The sequence below is a fragment of the Gambusia affinis genome, linkage group LG23, assembly GCF_019740435.1.
Source record: "Gambusia affinis linkage group LG23, SWU_Gaff_1.0, whole genome shotgun sequence".
In the NCBI taxonomy this organism is placed as follows: domain Eukaryota; kingdom Metazoa; phylum Chordata; class Actinopteri; order Cyprinodontiformes; family Poeciliidae; genus Gambusia; species Gambusia affinis.
Window position 1 is genome coordinate 15,889,395 of NC_057890.1, and position 23,582 is coordinate 15,912,976.

Consider the following 23,582-nt stretch of genomic DNA (forward strand, 5'->3'; position numbering starts at 1 on the left):
AAATGGAGACAAGTAATGGGCAAACATTCAGAAACAAAATCTTAAGGATTTTTTGTGTAACTAACAAGTTTCAGCAAGATGTAGGAAATAGTTTTAAGTCAATTCTTTAATATAGATCGAAAAGTACTGCTAAAATAATTGCCAGTGGAGTTGGTATGTTTTCATAAATATTAAAGAATTATTGATTATATCTTAGTTTTGTCTTATTTCAGATATTTGTACTAAAAATAGTCGGTAGGGTTTTGTGTTTTTGCAGTGTTTGCCCATTGTTAGTAGAGTCCAGCCTGTTTTGATGCAGTTTGAAGACGCAGGTTTTGTCCTCCAGATGGGTTCAGGGTGTGGATGCTGTTGCTTTGTTTCGATGCTGCGTGCCTGAAAGGAATGTCGGGGTAAATCCTGGTGGCTCGCTGGATGTCTGCTTTGTTTTCCACACCGTCACTGTTGTTCTCGGGGATCCTGCTCCCCATTATAATATCTGAAACTTTATTTTGGGGTTTTGCTTTACTTTGCTGTTTGGTTTCTCCCGTCTGCCCTGCTCGACTTTGGTTATCTGTCACAGCTGCACCGTGTTTCTAATCAACCACCTGCTCCTCATTCAGTAATCATCCTGTCCAGTATTTCATTTTCTCAGTTTCTGTGCTGAGTTTCACTGTTGCTCCCTTCGATGTATTCTGTAACACTGGAAAAGCACAAAATCTTACCAATTATATTTTAGTCAAAAAATCTTATTGCACTTGAAATAAGACAAAATTAACTTACTTTTCAGCAAGGATATGTCTTTAATGTTTATATATTTATCTTAAAATCATAATGCAGTAACCAGTGACGATAATTATGGCCAATTTGCTAACTTTGGTAAATTAAAGTAGTGCATATGGCGTTCATTTTTATAAAAACTGTCATATTTCACAGTTAAGTCTCAAAATGCATTAAAAAATTTGTTAGTTTTGGGGCAGGGCTAAGCTGTGGGTTGGGTAGGTACTCAGAGTGTGTGTGTGTGTGTGTGTGTGTAGCTGATGCTGCGCTCTAAGCCCTGCAGCAGTTTTAATGCACCTCGTGCTGCTTTACTGCTCTCAAGTTGAGCCAAAAAGATCTCAGTCCTCATCAGTTTTCCATATGTTGCACCTGAACAGTTAAACTCCACTCCGGCTCTCCATCAATCATCAGTCACTTCTCCACGCAAACACACGCCTCAACCTATTTGTTTACAACACCCCAAACTAAAATTTTCAGTGCAATCATGTACCTTTCTTTTCTCGTGTCATTATTTTTTTACCACACATTCATAAGTAATGAGATCAGAGATTCAGACTGCAGTAAATAATGCATATTTCTTGTTTTTTGCATGCAGGAAGGTCACTAGTGCAGTGTGGGTTTGTACAACACAGGTGCTGTAGCAGCTAGCTGGAGTGCAAAAAGCAGGTCGATTCTTTCTGCAACTCCAGAGTTGCACTGCAAGAGAGATAACGTCCCACAGCGCAGAGCAGCTCCTGCATCCATCAATAATTGAGCTGCTCTTGTCCAGTTATGGAGAAGGAACAAGTGGCAGCTGGAGCGCTTCTTCAGCTGTTTTTCTTTTTTTGTGTAGGTTTGCCTCATCCATATTTAACACGGGTGCATTTTGAACAGGGTAAAGCAGTGACATGATGTTCTACTCTGAGTTTTTGGTTAAATTTGTCTGTCCAGTACACACCAGGAGCGGTTAAAATGGTCAGTTTGCTATAAATGTCTCTGATTTGTTTTGTTTTATCGGGCGTTCTGCACCAAGACACTCTGGTTGAACCAGCGGTCAGCGGTCTTTCTTCCCAATGAAACTTCTAAATAGAGTTTCTCTAGAGCTGACCTTTGACCCTTTTAGAAAGTACACTTTATAAGAATATACAACATGCTGCAGTTTAATGACAAACTCTGCTAGAGATTTCTATTTCAAAACAGAAACATGAAGATGTTTGTTTTTGCTTTAGATCGTTTTTGCCCAGATTTCTTTATTACTACTAAGTCACATTGAAATAATACCAACTATTTCAACCTGTTTTACAGTAGGTCTGGATTTTTATTCTCATTTTGTGGCTATTTTAGTTCAATGAAAGGGCTTTGGAGCCGTTTCTGTTTTTTATATTGGTTTTGGAGTTTTGCTGCTTCATGTTGTTACTCAGGTTCTGTTTATTCCTTGATGGCTGAAAATTGTTATTGAAGCAAAGAAGTGTTGATTAGAGTTAATTTATGATTTATTGATTGGGGATAATAGATGTTTTGGATTGACTTTTGTTCATAAATAAAATATTAAGAATTTATTTACTCATTTGAAGACCTTTAAACATGTTACAAAAGCCAATCTAAGGACTAAATAATTTTTCATAGTTTGGTTTATATTAGTTGTATTTATTTGAAATAATGACTTGTAATCAGTCATTCATGCAGACATTTGCACACTTTATTACATATTACTTTAAAAAACATAGAAAAATATGTTTTTGCCACAATTTGTGCCATATAAATGTACATAAATAAGATTTTTGAGAATGTTATACGTAATTTCTGTGCAGTTAAATCATTTTCTCAGACTTGTTGTCCTCTGTGAAACCCCTCCTGCAGACTGCGGTGGCGGGTCGTTCTCTGAGAGGTGAAGACGTCGGCAGGCCGGAGGGGTCGGCCGGGTCGCCGCTGCTGTCAGCGATGGCGTTTTCCCTCCTTGCTCTCTTCTTCCTCATCAGCTCTGTCTCCAGCCTACCTCAGCCTGTGGCAAGAGTTTTCCTGTCCTTTGGAGGTAAGAAAAATAAACTAGTTTATCATCAGCGTAGCTGTTTACCTAAGGATAAAAAAATGTCAGGTTTTAAAGTTGGTTTTCTGATAAAGTCCTGTCTTTGATTCATGACTTGGAGCCAATCCCTGTCCTTCCTTTTGTCTTGTTGTCGGCCAAATCTACGACCTCTGAGGGAAGTGGTGCCGCTTGTCAGAACCTCCCTGAATCTGTTCCAAGTTAAGCTTTAATCACAGGTCTCTGTACTGCTGCCGCCTCTGGTTTTGATTCTTTAGGTTTGACACAAGATTATATTGTTAAAATTTTAATGAAATTTTCTTGAAATCGGAGCATGTTGGTTTGAATCCATCTAAGATGAAAGGGTCTAACACTCGCATCCTTTTGGAAGTGAGGAAGTAGATGTTTGATTAGCTTTCACTACTTCACTGGATAATCCAGAACAAAGAGGCTGTGGCTGTCAGTGAGTCGGGTTTCTGCTCCTAGTTAGCAAAGCGCTGCTGAATGAAGTTGAATCTCTCTCTATGGATTTCATGCTGTGGTTCCTCCATGCTGGACCTGCTAACTTTCTTCCATTCTGTCTTTCTTTCTTTTCCCTCCATGCTTTCAGGCTGCTCTGCTTATGTTTTCATTCCAAATGTAAGCCAGGAAGCGGCTCATAGTTTGTCCTAGAAGTTTAATACAACAGAGAATTTGAAGCAAATGACTGAAAATGAAGGATATACAAAACACTGCAAAAGTTTTGATATAGTTTTTCCATCAGCTGAAGACTGATATTTTGTCAGTTTTTCTTTGAAATGTGTCTTATACTCATTCAGATTTGATAGAGGTTATTTATTAACATAACTTTTTAACTTGGATTTCAGTTTGTGCTTGCTTAGATTATTTAAACTCATGATCAGCGGCGTCAAATTCATTTTTGTTTTGGGTCAAATCAAGATCTTGAATGCTCTTAAAGGGCCGGTTGTGCCAGAATGTATTGATGAAACCAGTTCACAAATTATTAAAATATCAATATTTAAAACTAAATAATATTGTTGAACATCTTTTCAGTCCCTCAAGGATTTGTGATACTTTTTATCATTTAAAAAAAAATTTTTGTTGCAATAAAATCAAAGTGTTTGTGGTACTAATTTGTGATATTTGTGCTTCTTTATGTTGGTAAATGTGGCTTTTTATTGCTCACTGCATAGATTGTGAACTAACCAGGCAGCTGTTTTGTACAAGTAGGAAAGTTTTTGAGAATATTTGAGAAAAATCTGCAATAAACTCCCAATTCTGAATTTGCTCAAAAAAGGTGCGTGGATTTGTTGATTTTGTGTGAATTTCCACGATAATTCTGTAGAAACTGGATGGACTGATTGATATAATTTGACATAAAAAAAGAAAAACTGCATTGATTTGATTGACAACATAATATTTAACCACACTTAGTGTTTAGTCTAGAATCTAGAGGCCCACATACAGAGCTATGATGGGCCGGATTTGGCCCACAGGCCTTTAGTTTGACACGCGTGACCTTGAACTTTGGATGCATGTTTAGTGTTATTACTCTGCTGGAAAATGAACCTTCACCCCAGTCTCCCTTCTTTTGCGTCATCCTGCTAGGTAGATGCTGCTGCTACCTTGTGACGCTATGAGGAAGGCATATCCAGTAAGATGTGCTGCTGTTCTCAGTCCACAGCCTTTACAGATACATTTTGGTCTCATTTGGGGCGGCACGTAGTGTAACTGTCCTTAACACAGCTTGGGACTCCGAGTTGGTGGCAACTATTAACAGTAACCAGGCAGAAAACTGGCAAAGTTTGTTGCCAGCCCTCCACTGGCTCCCTGTAGCTCAAAGAATAGAGTTTAAAATACTGTTGTTAGTTTATAAATCACTGAATGGTTTAGCACCACAATACATTAAAGATTTGCTGTTGTTGTATCAACCTTCCAGAACTCTCAGGTCTTCTGGTTCTGGTCTGTTCTGCATCCCCAGAACCAGAACCAAACGAGGAGAAGCGGCATTTAGCATCTATGCACCACAAATCTGGAACAAACTTCCAGAAAACTGTAAAACAGCTGAAACACTGACTTCCTTTAAATCTCAACTAAAAACCCACTTGTTTAGAGTTGTATTTGAAACGTAATCAATTGCAAATTTATTGACGGAATCTGACTTGATGTTGTTTTTATTGTTGATTCTATGTTGCATTGTAATTTTGTGTTTGATTTAATGTAAAGTACATTGAAATGCCTTGCTGCTGAAATGTGCTATACAAATAAAGTTTGATTGATTTGATTTTGGTTTTAAAAAGTAAAATGAAAAAACTTTTTATTGCTTTAAATATATATTGTGAAGAATTCACATTTTGCATGTTTTATTTTTACGTCCATTTGAGTTTCTACTGCTTCTAAAAACAACCCAAGTGCTAAAAGAAAAAACAAGCCACCATTTTTGGTCCCTGGAAAATGAAACATTTGATACATTCAGTAGGCAGTGCCCCTCTCCTAGCAACCCTGTTACCTAGCAACCCCATCTGAGCTCCAGCATATCTGATGAGCTGGTTTTACCGCTGTACAATGGCTGCTGGAAAATACAAGTGTTTTGTTGTTGACTTTTACCATCCAGAAACAACTCTCTGTGTTCTTGTTTGTTGTGCAGAAGGCTCCACTTCTGCTTTTCAAAGATCTATGGTGTCGTAATTGCTCATCTGTTTGCATCTTTTTTCACACAGGATTTTAAATGTTGAGTTGTAGAGAGTAGCTAGCAGCAGCTTGCTTGGATTTAAAGTGATAAAAACCCAAAAATGGTTCATTCTGAAAGGAGCTCAAAATAGGTAGAACTGACTAGACTAAAATCTCATTATCTCAGAATGTTTTTGTTTATAGATGGTAATTAACATGTTGTTTAATTACCACATTAAACAACATGTGGTTTAGCCCCTCCTTAACCTGTGGTTAAGGAAGCATAATAGGTCATTTCAGTGTAGGTGGGTAATTGTATCTCATCGGGTTTTCAGAAGATCCAATGAACGGTTCCTTGTCGTGTTCAAACTATGTATCCCCTTGACCTGTTAGCTATATTCCTTGGCCTTCATTAATTGTTTGTTCCCTGTAATGTATATTTAGGTAATCTTTTGAATTGGAGCAGAGATTAAGTCACTAACAGATGGAGTACTGTTGCACTATTTTGGGAGGTAATAGATTGCATTTGTTTCTTGTTAGGGGTGTCAAAAGAAAGCAGGCTGAATACAAATGCATGTTGTATTTTTCAGAACAAACATGACTGGATTGACCTACTTTCCATTGAGCTATCAATTAAAATACATTCAAGTTGTGGTTTTAATGTAACGTAAAGTGTAAAAGTGGTGCTAATACTTTCCTGAAGCTTGGTACCTGCACTATTTCTGCGTTGTTTGAGTCTCTGATCGACCTTTTAAAATGTCAAAGCTGGTTTAGGAGGCTCAGTTTGCTTTCTGACTGTGGATTGATTACATGTATTTTACTTAGCAGTAGATAACTCATCAACAAGCTCTGCTCTTCATTTTTAATGGCTGTGTATCTGCACAACATGTATTTACCTGTTTTCAGTTTATCAGTTGATCCTTTTAGGGGAATTTTTGATGAGAGCAGCAGGGAGCAAGTCAAAAGAAGGATGTTTATTTAAGCTTTAAAGGCCAACATCAGGTGTGAGTTTACATTCCTGCTTTGATTGAGCTCATCGGGGGAAGAACCAGGGGATGCTGCTTTGTTTTGGAGTCAGAAATCATCGCCGAGGCGAAGGAAGGAGTTTGGCAAGGTGGAGCACCATATGTAGGGAGACCCCTAGGGATAAAGGAGGAGGTTCGTTTCTTAGACAAACTTTGGAGGGAGTAATTCGGTGAGATTTTGAGTGTCGGACTGGGAAAGTGTTAGGTGGGAGGCGACGGTGGTTTGGCACCTGCTGGGAGTTAAAAGAGTCAACAATTTGACAGGATTCCTGAAATCCCACATGAGATCTGTTCATTTTTTCAAGCCAGAACAAACTAATCCGATAAAATAAATCTATACTGTGGACCTTAAATATTCCTCTGTCATTGCTGAAACTCAATCCAGGGGTGAAATCGGGCCAGCGGGACTCCCAGCGTACCCCAACGTCCTGCAGGGGAGCTGCAGCCTCCGGCATTCCTCTCCCTCTGTTGGAAGAGGTGAAAGAAAGCAGCCAAACCGCAATTAAAACCGCATAATAAACAGCCCAAAACACAGCTACCCCAAATAATAAACCGTAAAGTGGTGCCTTTCTCTGCCGGGCCTGGGATAATAAACACAGATCCAGCCGAGACGCAAACCTATTTAAGGGATGTGTGATAAAACATAATTACCCCCTCGCCAGGGGCTTTAAATGTCACTTCTTTCTCACCATCTATTCTGGTGTGTTTTATGACAGTTTGATGCCGTTTCTGAGGCATAATGAGCGTACAATAAGAATGTGGACATCTTAAAGAGAAATATAATTGCAGTTTCTGGAAATGAAGCCAACAACTTTCAGAGTACAGTCTGCCTTTTGTAATTGCATCGCAAGTGATGCTGTAAGCTATTCTAACTTAATTAGGATTTAGGAAACACTCATCCATTGGCGTTTATGTAGATTTTTTCAAATATTTTATTCTGGTGCCATTACTATTACAAATCTGAAGTCCAAATGTGTTTTTTGCAAGGTATAAAAATAAAAACAGAGATTTATGTTTAACGTTTTGACAATAAAACCAGTATTTCTTGCCACAAAAATACAACTTATTACCTTTTTTGGTTGCATTTATGACAAAAAAGCCATTTATAACCCAGTTTGGCAGATTTAATCAAGTTTCTACTGAGCCTATGGTAATAAACAATCAATTAACCAATTAAATTGCACTACAAATAGAAAAGAACTTTATAATTTCCATTCTGAAGTTTAAGGTTTCTGAAGGGCAAAGACTTTCTAATCCATTTTATTCATGGTTTTGGTTGTGTGTGGTTTTTATCAGTATATAACTTGAAAATTGTCTCAAATCAAAATTATCGTTTGTGCAGCAAAATGTGTTATTGTGACAGGCCGGTAGTTTCTACTTGATGTTTTATATTTCCTAAGAAGTCTTTGATATTTCCCACTTTCTCCTCCACTTTTCCACTTGCCACATTTTAACCAAACTTTTCTCAATGTGCCTAAAAATCAGGGCAACGAGGCCAAAATCCAAAGACAAACCTTTAAATCCCCTTTGAACCATTTTGAAAGGTTTCCACTACGTAAGTGGAAAGAAGCTAAAGTTGGTTTAAAACATCTGCATGGTGCAGCTATCAAGTTGTTTTATGTACATTCATAATAATTCACAACACATGCAAGCAACAGTACAGATTATTCCCATATGTCAAACTGTAAATTGAACACAGTGGAGGAAATTAAACTCCCAGAGAAAACGTTTCATTTGATGTTTATTTGTTCTGCTACTGTATATGAAGTTGAATCAGCCGTTGCCAGGAGCGTTGCCGGGTCTGAAACCTTCTCTCATCCGTCCCTCACATTGACAGATGGTTCATTGGTCTGTTTACGATCAGCATCATTTAACCTCATCAACAGTCTCATTCTGGCAAACTCTCAAATTCAATACAAAGCGAACCAGGAAACGTATACAGCGTGCGCGCCAACCAGTAAAATCAGGCCGGCTGAGGACTGAGCAGGTCTGCTCTGACGTTTCTGTGGTTGATGTTGATGTTAGCATGCTGAGCTTGTTGGAGTGATTGATTAAAACGAGCTCCGTGGTTTAACGAGGCCTCATTCGGTCCTGCGTGAACCACATGGCTTTGAAACGTGTTGGCATGGAGATCAACTCAACGTGGGAGCGGATACACCGGTTTCCTTTCATGACTCATTACTACCGCCAGTTATCCTTCATAATTCATGCACAGTCGGCAGAGTCGAGTCTGGCTTCTGTCTTTCCTTCATGTAGGAATGCTATAGGAATGCATGAAAGTTGGTAAACTTGACAAGAAAGTGTGTGACGGGACAGAATCCCCAATCTGATTACAATTAGATGGAAAACTCTCCACTCACTCATTAAAAGTGTGTGTTTTTCTTCAACTAAACTCTCCACTAAAATCAATTGTCCGTTAGCTTTTCATCCAAGATGTTTGACTTCTTCTCTCTTGTGGGCATCCATCTAAAATGATTGTTAGTAAACAGACAATGTGCCAAGCACTACTTTCTCAAAAATCAAAGGTAAACACTGACAGTTCTCCTAACTGCTTACTGCCTTTGGTTTACATAAATCCTGCACAGTAGCTTCTTCGCCCTCTGTTTTTGAACTTAATGAAGCCTGTAAAGTAAAATCAGTGACGCTCTGTGAATGCGAGGAATGTTTGGTCTTGCCAAGCTGACACACTTGAATCAAAAACCTTGAAGTGAAATGGAGCATGACCATTTGTTGGCATATGCTCCTGTCGTAGAATGTCTTCATATCTGAATAAGTTATGCAGCATGAGTGTTAAAAACAATCTGCAACCACAAATCTCTCTCTGTCCCTGTTCAGTTTTAGCAGAGACTCTGACGCCTTCTGAACGACTGTGGGATTTCTGAAAAGGATTGATTCGACATGGAGCAGGGGGGATGCAGTCAGCGCAGGTCAACTTTTCAAAGGTTTTGACACAATGGTGTGACGCAACGTTCAGTCTGTTGTGGGGCAGTACGCAAGTGACGTAGTTGCAAAGGGTCAATGCCGTGACCTGTGGTTTGTCTGCATTTTTAAAAGTTCTTGTGAATATTTTAACACTTGTATTACTTCTAAGATACTGAAATTGTAAGAAGATTTTTAAGTTTTAAGCTTAAACTGAGGCAGGCTACAAGATCTTGCCATATAAATTAGAGAATTCAATCAATTTCCCTTGATCTAATACTGGAGGAAGAAAGTTCCACCTGGTTAAGCATTTTCTTTTTCCTCTGTGGGTAATAAATTCATCAGCAGTGAAAATCCTCTGACCCGTGTCTCCTGAAAGTCTTCCCTTGCTGTGACAGTCTCCACGAGAGCCTCTGTGACAGGAAAATCCCAGAGATTTACCGTCTGCTGGCCGAGTGGAGAAACCAGAAGCTGATGTGTGTAGGGGAGAGGTCACCGGCTAAAAGGCCCAGTGGTTGACAATGCGAGTTCGCCTGACTGTCAGAGGCTTGGAAAGGGAAAGTCAGGTGCTAATTGGGGCATCAGGAATGCAAACTAGCTGCTGGGGCAGCATCTTGGGCTGATGGTCATCTCTAATTTCAAAGCTTGCTGGGGAATATTAGCCATGTCCTTAACAGGTTTGGCTAGCAGTGAAACTTAACGTTAGCGCTGGATGACATCACTCTGCACAATGCTCTTCATTCTCATACGTGGATTTAGCATCTGCTTTGGAAACATGGATGTCAGAACTAAAGCATTTGCTCCAGACACATGATTCCCATTATAAATGTCTGCATATAAATAATTGTCAGACAACAGCCATGGAATTGATAGAGACAGTTGATAATAAGCTTATGCCGTCTGAGTGAGCTCTGCACATTTATGCACGCTGGCTGAATTTTAAGTGCTGAGAATGTACAACATGCCTGTTGGACAGACAATCGGACGACTCTGTCAGCCAATGGCACGCAACTTGGGTGGTCAACACCTTAGCTTTCCCTTTGCTGCATAAATACTGCAGCAGTTATTACAGTGTACCGCCAGGGCAAGTCTCAAACAAGAGAGGATGGCCAAAGGTTCTGGTTGCGCTCGTTTTTCATCGTAACAAGCTGCCCGCCAGTTGCCTGGACACAGACTTTTATTGGCACAGTAGGTGTAGTGGTCTGCACTTCTTTTCCATAAGTGCAGCCATCCAGAAATGAACCGAAGAGCTCTTAAACCAGCAGGTCAGACAAAGAGCAACAGTATTTGGAACCAAGTCTGAAGCTCTCATTGTCTTGTGTGGAGAGAGGAATTGCAGTGGGGCGGTATAAGCTCCTTTACCATTTGGTGAATGGGGATTCTCCCACAAGCTGCCCCTAACAACCACATAACAGGTACCACTTCAAGTATATGAAGAACAAGCCTAATTAGCTTAGAGTTAATGTATGCATGCAGGCCTTTGAGGCGGAAAGGCAATTGATGAAGACCAAATTTACTAAGGACACTCAAAGTGGTCTGCATAGGGATCCTTTACTGACACTAGCTGACTATTCATTATGAATGTGCGCTTTTCTTTTTGTTTACTGCTAATGTTGAAAAAACACAATCTCACAATTGCATTGTATCCGTTAATTAAGAAATTAAAATTAAAACATGTGATTAAGCTTGGTTTTTGATAAGTCATGAAAAACCATTACAGAGGCAGATGCAAGCAGTTTCATGAGATTTATTCATAATTATATAAATGAATATATTTCACATATATATATTCATAACTCATCACATCAGCCAATCAGAGGAGACGTCGGCGTCTTATTCAGACGTTGGAGGGGAAAGCCCCTTGTTCCGCCTTGTGCTATGTAGTGTTATATCACTCTGTGCCACTAGGTGGAGCCGTCGACAAAAAGTAAATGAGGAACGTAGGAAGAGTAAGAGTGACTACGACATGACGGTACTGTGCTCTTTCGTTTAGTCTGTGTCTGATGTTCTACATTAAATAAATGCACTGAGTTATTCAAGAACGTATCTTATTTTCCACACCTTTACAGTATGCAGCAGCGTTTTGGGGAAATTGTATTCTGCGATTTTACAGAAGAACTTTGGATTCAACAACGTTTGATACCACTTTTATAAACTGTTTGATTCTGTAAGAGTTCTTGTCCGATAAAACAATAATCCTACTTCTTCCTGTCATCTTGTCCGTTTCGCCAGTAGTAAACATTCAGCTGTTGATTATTTTCCCAAAACGTGACTTTTGTGGAAATTGGTGTGTTTAAGGCATTAACCACAGGTTTAAAAAGTTAGCTTCAAAACTTTCTACTATCCGTACAACTTAATCCACTTTGATGATCTAATCAATTTAAAAATACTTGTGTATCCCAATGAGAAATTGAATGTTGTGGAGAGGAAGGACCTCAAACTGAAGCAGTTCCCTTTTCATGAAGAAAAACACTGCAATATCCAGTTTTGCACTAACAATTACATCCCTTTTTGTTGCAAACCAAAAGATTCCTTCAATGCTGAAGTGACACCAACTCACTCATTTGGGCCTGGCTGCCAAAATTTCCAGACCCACATATTTTCCAGCCGCTGTGAATCTCTAATATTTTCCAATGCTATATTACAACAAACCACTGTTTGTTTGGCGATCCCAAACCAGAACCGTGGCAGCCTTGTTTACTGCTGTCCAACTCTGTTATTTGATCATGCAAGCAGTTTTTGGACAGAACACACTGAAAGGAGCCTCTTTGTGGCTGTTGCATTTCCTCACTTGGATATCTTGTATAATCACGAAGAGAAAATGCATCGAGAAGTGTGCTCTGAAGTCTCTTCTGCACTTAATTGTTGCCATACAAACAGGCACATAATGACAGGTCTCCTCCTTGTTAGAGCCACATGTTTTGGTTTTGCGTCCCATGCTTTTTCACCACAGTCTTGTAACAAAAAGAAAAGAATGCTCCTTTTTAAATCTGTGGGATGCCAAGCTTGTTGCCTGTTGGCCAATTCACCCTTCAACCCAGAGAATGTTTTCTTCACAGTTTATAAAAAGATGGAGTTGTTTTTGATGTTCTTAATTTATGCATTTGATGAGAAAATGTTCATTTTAGTCATGTGACTGAGATGTTGTGACTTGTTTTGGACCTTCCACCCCACGTCTGATCACAGAGGACTGAAACTTGACTTGCTTTTAGAATAAAGATTTGACTCTTCACTTTGATGCATCTCTGAAAGACTCAAGACCTGACTTAGACTTTACTTAGACTTAAAACTTGATTTAGAGTTTTCCTGAAATAAATTAGCTTTGACTTGGACTTGTACTGAACGACTTGAACCTTGACTAGGACTTGCCATTTAAAACATGGAATTTGGATGTATTCTTCAAAGACTTGAGAGTTAACTTGGACTTGTCTCTCAGATTAGAAAATTGATCTGGAGTTTTTCCCTGAAAGAAATTGGGTTTGACTTGGAGTGAATGACTTCAACCTTGACTTGAAGTTAAGTCTTTATAACTTGGGTTATAAAGACTTTGATATATTCCTGAAAGACTTGAGACTTGGCGTAGACTTGTCTCTCAGATTTGAAACTTTATTTGGAGATTTTCCTGAAAGAAATTAGGTTTGACTTGGACTTGTGCTGAAAGACTTGAACCTTGACTTGGACTTGTCTCTCAGATTTTAAACTTGACCCAGACTTGGCTGGAAATAATCGAGTCTTTGCTTGGACTTGCCCCTAAAAGTCTTGAACTTTGACTTGGACTTGCATTTTAAAATTTGAGATTTTGGTATCTTCCTCAAAGCTTGGACTTGTCCCCATTTTTTGAGAGAAAACACCAAGTCAAGTTTAAAATCTGAAACTTGACTTGGACTTTGATTTAAATCACAGGTGTCAAACTCCAGTCATCCAGTCGCTGTCCTGCAGTTTTTAGATGTACCACAGGTACAAAACACTGGAATGAAATGGCTTAATCACCTCCTCCTTGTGTAAATCAGTTCTCCAGAGCCTTAATGACCTAATTAGTCTGTTCAGGTGGTGCAGCAGAGGCACATCTAGAAGTTGCAGGACACCGGCCTGTGAGGACTGGAGTTTGACACCCCTGATGTAAATACTTGACACTTCTCTTGTATTGGCCCCTAAAAAACTTAAGTGTTTACTTTGCAAAATGACTTGTGAGCCTTTCTGGCTAAAATAACATGCCAAGGGTGGCTTAAAATTACTCTCTCTGATGATTTAAGCAATTAAACAGTGATTCAACAGTTAACTGTCCCTTTAAGCCCTTCTGATGTGACAGTGCCTACCAACAAGTGAGCAGTAAATTCTGATATGACCTCATCTGCAGCTGAAACAGCAATCTGTTGTTTAAAATTGGATGGCCTCTGCAGTATCTTGGCGAAACAAAAGGCTTTTGTGGAGCTTCAACTCAGCTGAACTCTCAATTCTCCCGTCACCAACTTGCCCTTTTCTGCTAACTGCACTGTCCACCATGCTGATCCGATCGGATTGCATCACAACCGGTCTGCCATGGAGCCAATAGGATATTATGGGTCAAAGCTCATAATCAAAGGCAAGACACAGGAGACTGCTGTGAGGTCCGTAGGGAGATACAAGGCCCACCTGCCAGCATGCATAATACAAAACCCACCAGCTGTCAACCTTCAGCCTTGCTTTTTCTCTTCTTTTCCTTTTTTCTCACTCCATTTTCATCAATTTTGACTTTTTTTAACAGGAAATTAGCTCAAGAGTAATTTTATTGTCACTATCCTCTTGTTAATCCACACCTAACAAAACAAGACAATTTACAGCAATACCTTGTTAATGATCTCTCACTTTTGACGGTCTTTCCTCTAGGGAGTGACCTCAACTCTGAGGAATGCAAATAAACCAAACTAACGAGCGTCATGTACCCCTGAACATTCCTTTTATCCCCAAACACGCAGTATAAATAAAAACTACAGATTTTTTATACGCAGCATTCAGAAAATCTAATAAATAACACTGCTACGACGAGGTCTTGGGGTGCAATTGGACCCCAACACCTGGCCAGATTAGTCAGACTCAGACCGAGGTTATGAGCTGGCAGATATTCTGTAAACACACGGATTGGGTGTACTGTGCAACTCTGGAAAGTCTTGGCTGTTTACAGCGGTCCCCTGTCTCTCCGTCAGAGCAGGTGCTCCATCTGGCAAGCTGAACTTTCGGTGCTGGAGTACAATGCTGCAGCAGTAGGAGTGACTCATGTGTTTGCACGAGGCTGTAGGCAGAGAGATACCAGATCCAACGGTATGCAGACTCTGCAGGGTTCCCGTTTGGCTCTTTTTGAGGGGACACGCTGCATCTCATCCCAGAGTCACGCTTAACTGGCCTTCCACTCTCACAAGAGAGCATAAAGTCTCCGATTTCCCCCCTCAATGAGAAAACAAAACAGACTTCACCATAATGTTGAGAAGTCACCACACCCCTGCAGGAACAATTTGTTTCCCTGGTGGAATGTTCTGGAGCGGTTCTGTCTGTTTTACATGAAATGCTCTTTGTCTGGCTTAAGTTGTTGCTGAACATTGTTTCCTGTGGGGAAAACAATAACCTAGAAGTTAACTTTCTGCTCAGGGTCTACAGATGGAAGCTATCTTAAGGTAAACAAGGTGAAAAGCTTCTTTTATTGATATTTTCACACATTGTCTCTGCTTTAAATTAACCAAACCGAACTGCATGAAACTTTCTTGGCAGTTTTTTTTACTTTGTTTTTAAAGAGTTCTTGAACTCTTAAGTAAATGTACATTAAAACATGGCCAGCATGTTGTTCTGATATAATAATCAATAAAAAAAGGTAGCCTGTTGACACAAAAATGAAAAACAAAATTTAAAACAAATAAACCTAAACAATAGTTACCCCTATGAGCTGCAAAAATTCAGTTCTCTCCCTCTTTTTTTTTTCTTTTTTTTACCAAACTTTGAAATGTATAAGCCAGCAGGAAAACAGCAACCCCAGCCTGATGCCCCCAGCAGAACCCAGCCCGTTACCTAGCAACCCAACCTGAGCTCCACCACGTTAGGTCATCTGGTTTTATCACTGTATGCACTGTACAATGGCTGCTAGAAAACACAAGAGTTTTGTTGATTTACCTTTCAGAAACTACTTGATGCAATCATGTTGGTTGTGCAGGAGGCCCCACTTATGCTTTTCAAAGATGTACAGTTGCATAACTACGCATGTGTTTGCAGCCATTTTCATGTGCGAGTGTAAACTCTGAGTTGGGGTTGTGGCCAGGAGTTTATTTGCATCATATGTACATTTACAACTCTGGAAAAAATTATGAGACCACTGCATTGAAAAGCTCCTGGTTATTCCACCAAATCTTGATTTCTGAAGTCTTCTTGAGTTAAAACATTAGTATTGTTGTTTCTAAATGAATATGAACTTTTCTCTGCATTATTTTTTTTTCAATATATTGACCATTTCTCATTTTCTGCAAGTAAGAGACATGTTGTCACAAGTCCATAGAATAAAAAAACAAAACAGTGTAAATTTTTTTCGAACATGTACCTATAAAAAAAAAAAAAAAAATCAAAGAAACAGAGATCATTTTTAGTGGTCTCTTCATTTTTTCCAGAGTTATGTACATATAACATCTGCTTTTTTTCAGTATATTTTCCTCTTGTTGACTCGGTAAGAATGAAAGTTCAATTTCTGACTATTCTTTTCTGTAAAACTGCCTTTGAGCTCAAGATGAGGCAGTTTACCCAAAACACAGCTGAAGTGGAGAGTGAAGAGCCGTGGGAAACGTTCTTGTTCCTGAAGAACTTAACTTGCCTTTATGTAAAGTTAAACACTTCAAGCCTCACGTTGCGACCACGCCAACCGACAGCCCCTGATGGGAGTGAAAAAAGCCACTTTACCAAAAGATAAAAGGACGGAATCTCAAAAGCATATGCCACACAATCAGGAAAATGTGACTTTAGCTCAAGGGATTGTGGCAAAGCACAACCAACCTGTTTTGTCGGTTAGAGGAGGGAATACAAAGAGCGCTTAGAAAGGGTCAACACAGGAGAGGAAACAGAGGGTGTAGATCTACAGCCTTCGCTCTCAGAGCATATTGAAAAAGTGATAAATATTCATGAGTTTGGCTTCAATAGTGAAGGCCTTTGATGGCATGGTTAGGAATTTTCTATTTCTGGAGCAAACAGGGTGAAAATAACTGTCTGAGACCGTTTTAGGTCTTTAATTCAATCAGTGAAGCTAAAGTCATTCACCAGTCTGTTGCTCATTGACACGTTTCAGACTTCCTGATGAACTTCTTCCATCTGGAACTTTTTTGTGTGCAGCTGAGCTTTCATGTCAGAAAGTATCTTTAAAAAATATTCTGTGCCAATTGGTGAGTCTAATTTGTACCCATTTCTTCTATTCCAACTCCCATTTTATAAACAAAACCATTTTTATTTCCATTTACTGAAACCATGTTCATGTTTTTGAAATAAATTGTCACATCAAATCAAATCAAACTTTATTTGTATAGCACATTTCAGCAGGAAGGCATTTCAAAGTGCTTTACATCAAATCAAACACAAAAACACAATGCAACATAGAATCAACAATAACAACACAAAAACACAACTGCTGCTGTACATTATTTATTGAAGAAATCCCACAACGAGTCAAATCTCCTGGTACTTTCACTGAAACTCTGAATATTTTGGAGTTTAACATTTTTCCATTTCACTCATTCATTCAAGAGACTCGCATGATGCCGCACAGCAGCGCACTGCTTACCGAAGTAATTATGTCAACTCTGGATCTTTTTGCGGAGGGTTGACTGTAATTTCTGTAGAGAAGTCTGCATGTGTAGTCGGAGCGAAGAGTCATCTGATTGTGAGGTAATGCAATATAATGATACAGACAACTTTCAGAAATTCATCATTTTAGTGTCCAGATATTTTGTACATTCTTGTGTATCGCCTCGGGTTTTTCTTCTGGTGCAGAAGCTGCAGTTGCTTTGAAAATAATCGGATACTCCTCCAAATTAGTGCCACATATGGAAGTGGCACGGATTAAATTTTTTGGGAGTCGAGTAGATTAGAATTGGGTCGTTCAGGCATAAAAATATCTGATTTTGGCCAGTTTTCCTGCTGCTGTACATGCCGACTGCTAGAACAGGAAGAGGCTACTGCATGGGATTAAGTGGATCCAGAAAAACAATTCACCGACCGAGTTCGCTGCAGCTGATGGGTTAGAAGAAGGCCCCTGAACCACATGTTTGGTTTCAGGAACACAACATAACTTACTTGAATATGAGGCGTCTTCCCTGGTCAGCAATCTTTCGGAGGATTTCCTAAAATAATCTGGAGAAGGTCTGGATTTCCTTCCTGTACCCCACGAACCAGTGATAAAACACTGTCAAGAAATCCATCCCTTCTCTATGTACTCTCTTTTTTTTAGCTTTTGCTTTCCTTTCACATTTGAAACTTGCCTAAACCCTTCGACTCAAGTTTTCCCTCACTCAGCAGCAGCTTAATGTATAATAAAGCTGCTGTTTTATTTCTTTCGGCTCAGATTCAACGTGGCTTTGAACTTGTTTGAGCTTCATCTTGACTTTATCTCCAACCGCAGACTTTATCTAGTCTAGGAATCACCTTAAGTGGTCATGACTACGGCCTTGTCTGCGTCAAGAATGCTCCCTGCTTCGTGTGTTTCTTGTATTCAGAAGAGATTAGGTTTTCACTTGAGCTTGACGGAACAAAAAAAGTTTGCTTTTAAATCTCTACTGACTTCTTGGTACTACATTGTAGATGGAGTGAGTGCTTTAGTTGCAGTTTGTCTTTGCACCAAGTCAATATCTAGTGGCATCTGTAGTTTTTCCTGTTTTAAGGCGCATTTAAAGCTGCCAAATCCTGAAAGCCACAATATTAAGTTTTCTCTCTTTTTTTTATCTGTTTATTAGGAATTTACCTCAGAAGCTCCTTTTATTTCTCAGTTTATTTTAACATTTTCTTTGTTCCTTGCAGATCTGAAGGGATCGCAGTCGTTTGAACACTTCAGTATATCTGACAAGGCCATGGACTACAGGATCCTGCACATGGATGAGGACCAGGACAGGATGTATGTGGGCTGCAAGGACCATGTTCTCTCCATGGACCTCAACAACATCACCCATGGCACACTTAAGGTCAGCAGATGGTTTGAGTTAACGCGCGAGGAAAACCGCTTCCTCTTCTGCAGTGCACAGCTTTCCTTCTTATTACCTCAAAAACAAGATTCAAAAACAGGAAAAAACTATTTGCTACAATTGCTGCTGATTATAATAATTGTTGGTTATATGCAAATTGCCTTATATTTGCCATAATCAGTGCAATTTTAGGGTTATTTGGAAAAGCTATGAAACTGCCAAAGTGCTCTTATAGCAAATTGTGAAAGCAGTGAAGGAATTATCTTCCGTGTAATTGACAGGCATGAAGTGGATAAACAGATGGGAGAGCATTTGGTTTTCCCCTGAGAGCTCACGCTGCATCCACTTCTTTTCCTCCAGTAAATTGCATGATGTATAAATTTTTGCTTGACCTTTTAACCCCTTTTGGGCGTTGCAAACACTTTCTCTGCAGGTGAAAGCTGTAATTACTCACACCGAGTTATGAAAATGCATTATTTTAAAACCATCAGTTGTGTTTTTATTTCACGATCTAATGTGTTGCTGTGTTTTTTCACCTGCAGTTGTTTTGGCCTGCATCTACGAGCAAAATACAAGAATGTCAAATGGCAGGAAAGGACTCTACAGTAAGTACCTCTTATGTAACTTTTTGATTTTTAGGTTTGACAATTTGAAGTGAAAACAAATGCAACAAATCGGAGAGAAAGATCGAGATTAACTCATGCAAAAATCTATATTTTTCACTTTTAACACGTTATCAAAGGTTAGTTAGGTTCAAGGTTTGGATATAGACTGAATACAGATTCTTAAAATAAATTCAGATTTCTACTTTTTTTCTGAGAATGTTTGGTTATTTATTTGGATTTTGACATAAGTTGACACAAAGGGAAAAACATCAGAATTTTTGATAAAAATTCAGAATTTTGAGATCAAATTCAGAAGTCTGACTTTAATTTTGACTTTTTTATGTCAACACCCAAACATTTTTATGGTTATTTTTTTGGACTTTGACAGATGGATACAGAAGTCGAACGCTGGGTAAAAAAAAAAGTCCAGATTTTGAGCGGAAAAAAGTCTTAATTATTTATTTTTTCTTCAGTTGCCCTAATCCTCCTCCATACAAATAATGGCCAACACGGAGGCCGTCACTAGAATATTAACTTTATTTTTCCAGCACCGATTGGAAAGCCTTTGTGTTTCTCTGGCACGATGAACAAGATCAAAATCAAAGCTTTTGTCACCTGTTCCCAAATCTGTTCTCCCAAAATAAAGCCTCTCCACCCCGAGGGATTCTTCTCCAGCATCTGTTAGTTTGTCCTAACTCCAAATACACTTGTAGCCAGCAGCAGATTTATGTCGAGGCACCAACTGGAGTCCCTGCTTGGTTCGTCTCTTAACGAGCGAGCTGGACGTAAACTGAAGCCTGTTGGAGTGAATATATGTCAAAGGTTGTGAGTTAACCAGAGCTGACTGATGGAGAGGTTTCATTAGGCACCCTGGTTCTTGTTAGCTGCAACAAGATTTATAATGAAATCATCCGGCGAGCCTCAGAAGACGGATTTCTCCTCTGCATCTGTTCTCCTTTAATTGGATTGTTTTCAAACGAGTGCAGCAGAGAACTGACGGGGATGAACAGAAACAATGGTTTAGCTAAAAGAAACACACATTTTAAACCAATTTAATAAAGCAAAAGGAAGCTTAACTTGTCATATGCCGTTTCAAAAATAGAGTGAGAACAGCTTCCAGTAAGTGAGTCGTTTGTGAGTAATCGCATGTGTGCTGCTGACACGCTCTCTCAAATATTCGGGTGAGCCGTCTCCGCCCAGAGCCCCCCGTTCCCTCTGTCAGTTTAATTTCTTACCACTTTCTACTAGTTGCATTTTCTGTTTGACTATAATTCCTGCCTTCTTTGATCACTTTTCCTGTTACTGTTGCTGTTTTTTAGCTTCTTTCATTGACGTGTTTCATTTTCTCCCACCCACGGTCGACTGCCTCAAAGAATCTTTTTGTCGTTTGTTCAACTTAAATCCCACTTCCTGTCTCTCTAGTGCTGCGGATAAAGGTTTCTTATCTTTCAGAAATCAAAAATAACTTGAATAAACATAAAAAATCTGTTTTTAAATTAGGATTTCACTTATTAAGGGAAAAAATGCAATCTAAACCAACCTGACTATGTGGGGAAAACTAATGCCTGAAACCAGTAAACACCTTTCTCCTTTAGTTCCAGATTTTACTGTGGAGGAATTTTATCCCGCTCTTCTTTGTAGAATTGTTTTGGGTTTTCAAGGATGAACAGGATGTTTAACTTTGCAAAACCCAGACAAGAATAAAAAAAATTAAAATCATTGGGTTTTGCAGGAGTGCTTTGGAGATAAAAAATGTTTTGCAAGGTTTCCTGAAAGTTTATTGGTTTTGTTTCTCGTCTGTTGTTTAGCTCGGATTCTAATTTGTTGCTTTTCACAATATTTTACACTATTGCAGGTAGATTTCTTGATTCTATAGTTCCAATAGTAATCATTCCTGAGCATGATTTGTACAATTGAACTCAATTTTCATAAAACGTCATAAAACACAGTAAATTCATGATTTAACAAAGAAACATTTATGTTTTCACGCATGGTCAGGTTGGTTTTGATCGCTTTTTTCCATTTCCATCCAAGACTTTCATGTTGTGAGATTGTTTGCAGCAAAGGAAAAATCAAAACCACTTCCACCGTTGTTATAAATTTGCTGCTTTCTCAGAAAACCTCAACAAAACCCGACGTGATCGCCCTGAATTCAGAGTGAAGGCATTCGGGGTCATGAGGGAAACACGAGAGGAAAGAAAAACTTGATAAAGCTCCGTGCATAAATGCGGCTCTGTACTTCTGATCAGGGACGACCGGAGGCCTCATGTGGTTCTGTGGAGATGAACGAGGGATGAAAGCGAAGGGAAAAGCAGGACGGACAGACAGACATAAACCAAATGAGGATGGATAACAGAAATGGGCGTGATTCAGTTGCAGCTCACTAATGGCTCTTGGTGGATTTCTGCGCGCTGTCCAAGATCTGCAGCAGCTGCCAACGCTGGAGTCATGTCCAAGTTCCTGACGACTCCCTCGACTTCTTGTCCTCCCCCACTTTGCTCCGCTCTCTCTCTCTCCACACCATTTTCTGCAAGCTTACGTTCAACTACCAACAAAGTTGATCGCTCCTACTGCTACTGAGTTTGGTTAAGAGGCAACAACCTGGCAGTGGTTTTCATGTAGCTTTATCTAAGCTTAGGGAGCCATGCTATGATATTATTGACTAAATATACCATAATACACATTTTAAAACAAAAAAAAATATGACATGCTGCCATGGGATACACTATGAATGTATGTTTTTCCGACTTATTTTTATAAACAGTTTAAATATGCAGGAAACTCTGTAAATGTCTGAGATGAAAGAGAGCAGAGGAAACTGAGCACCAGCACATTTTTTTAGCTGGTTTTACCACTGTGTGCCCTGTACAATGGCTGCTGGAAAGGACTAATGTTTTGTTGTTGACCTTCCGTCCAGAAAGCACTTGCTGCATTCTTGTAGATTGTGCAGGAGGTTCTACTTCTGCTTTTCAAGGATAAAATCTGACTATCTAACAATAATGTTGTGCAAAGAATGCAACAAACATGTTTTGTATAGACCATAGGGCTACCTTAACCTGTTCAAGGAAGCATAATAGGTCACTTTTTAAACCTTACACCCTGACGTCGGAAACAGCCTGCGGTTGTATCAGTCAGGGAGTATCGCTGATCCTCTTTTTCCACTGGCCTCAATACCACACCAGTGAGCACTGATGGTTTATGTTATCATGAGCGAGTCATAACAGAGATAAGGTTGAAATACTGCCACATGTGGAATATTATTCAGGAGCAATAAATGTGCAGTGGAAATGTCGTTCACCTTGTGTTTATATCTGGAAAAACATCCAAGAAAGAGACAGAATATCTGGTCAGAAATGGTTGTCTGCTTGCTTTTTGCAAAATGAAGCAGTGATGCTTTTGTGCTTTACTGTCATGTGTGATGATGTGAATAAACGTTCTTAGAGAAGCTCTGATGATGAAATTCATTTCAGTTAAAACCCCCCAGTGGGAACCTTAGTAATAGCAACGTTACATTATGTTAAAATCCATCTTCCCAAAATTAAAACATGGCCCCATTCAGAGTAACTCGAATATTTGGCAAAAACCGAGATCTGCAGCGAATATGTTTAAATGTTTTTGAAAGAAACTCCTGAGATCATGTTGACGAGTATCTTTTTGTTTCAAAATGGCAGAATAATAATCCTTCAGACTGTCCAAAGAGTTGTTTTTATGAACAAGCACCGGGAGAGGAAACAGTAAAAAGTATTTTTTTATTTTACTTTGTCACAGCAGAAACTTTTGAATTTAACATCTGTTAAAAATATTGCAGAATATTCCCCTTTATTCAGATACAAGGAATGAGAAACCTCTGGCTAAAATACAAAAATAAGCATATCAGTCATTACATTCATCCATCTATTTTTAATTATTCATTCCTTTTTGTTTTTAATTTGCTGAACTTTCATTTCAACAATTTAAAAATCAGTTTAAAAGAACCAGGATTATGGAAAACTATTTTGGAAAAAATGTGTAGGCTCCTTTTATTTTCCCACTCTGTTTCATTGGATTACTTTTTTCCAAGTTTTGCCACAATGGTAAAGCAGCAATTTTACATTTACATTTAAATCCCAAATTTGATTTATGAGAAGAGAAAAACATTTAATTTAGTTCCTCATATTTTGGAATCATGGCTGTGTATTTCCTTCATAATAAATTCCTTTTTTCAGCTTGGAAAGTTGTAAGAAATGCTTTCTTGTTGGACTTTTCTTGTTTTTCGTTTCACTTTCCAGCACGGCTGTGGGAATTTTGTCCGTGTGGTGCAGCCTTACAACAGAACTCATCTGTTTATGTGTGGCAGTGGAGCCTACAGCCCCGTCTGTGTGTACATCAACAGAGGCCGAAGACCAGAGGTGGGTTCAAAATGATGGATTCTCTTCATTATGGAAATAAA

The 23,582-nt window shown here is 39.1% G+C and overlaps 1 protein-coding gene across 11 annotated transcripts in view; it reads left to right on the forward strand.

The window, feature by feature from the left end:
* The window catches only part of sema3c (sema domain, immunoglobulin domain (Ig), short basic domain, secreted, (semaphorin) 3C), a 73,435-nt gene that overhangs the window by 23,365 nt on the left and 26,488 nt on the right, over positions 1–23,582 (forward strand). For 10 of the 11 annotated variants that reach the window (XM_044108306.1, XM_044108308.1, XM_044108307.1 and 7 more), the window contains 4 exons: positions 2,596–2,767; positions 18,388–18,548; positions 19,091–19,153; positions 23,422–23,541. In XM_044108306.1, the coding sequence (XP_043964241.1) occupies positions 2,596–2,767; positions 18,388–18,548; positions 19,091–19,153; positions 23,422–23,541 (516 nt within the window). Of the gene's footprint in view, positions 1–1,375; positions 1,585–2,595; positions 2,768–18,387; positions 18,549–19,090; positions 19,154–23,421; positions 23,542–23,582 lie in introns of those variants that run through there. The other variant, XM_044108311.1, reaches the window with a different exon arrangement.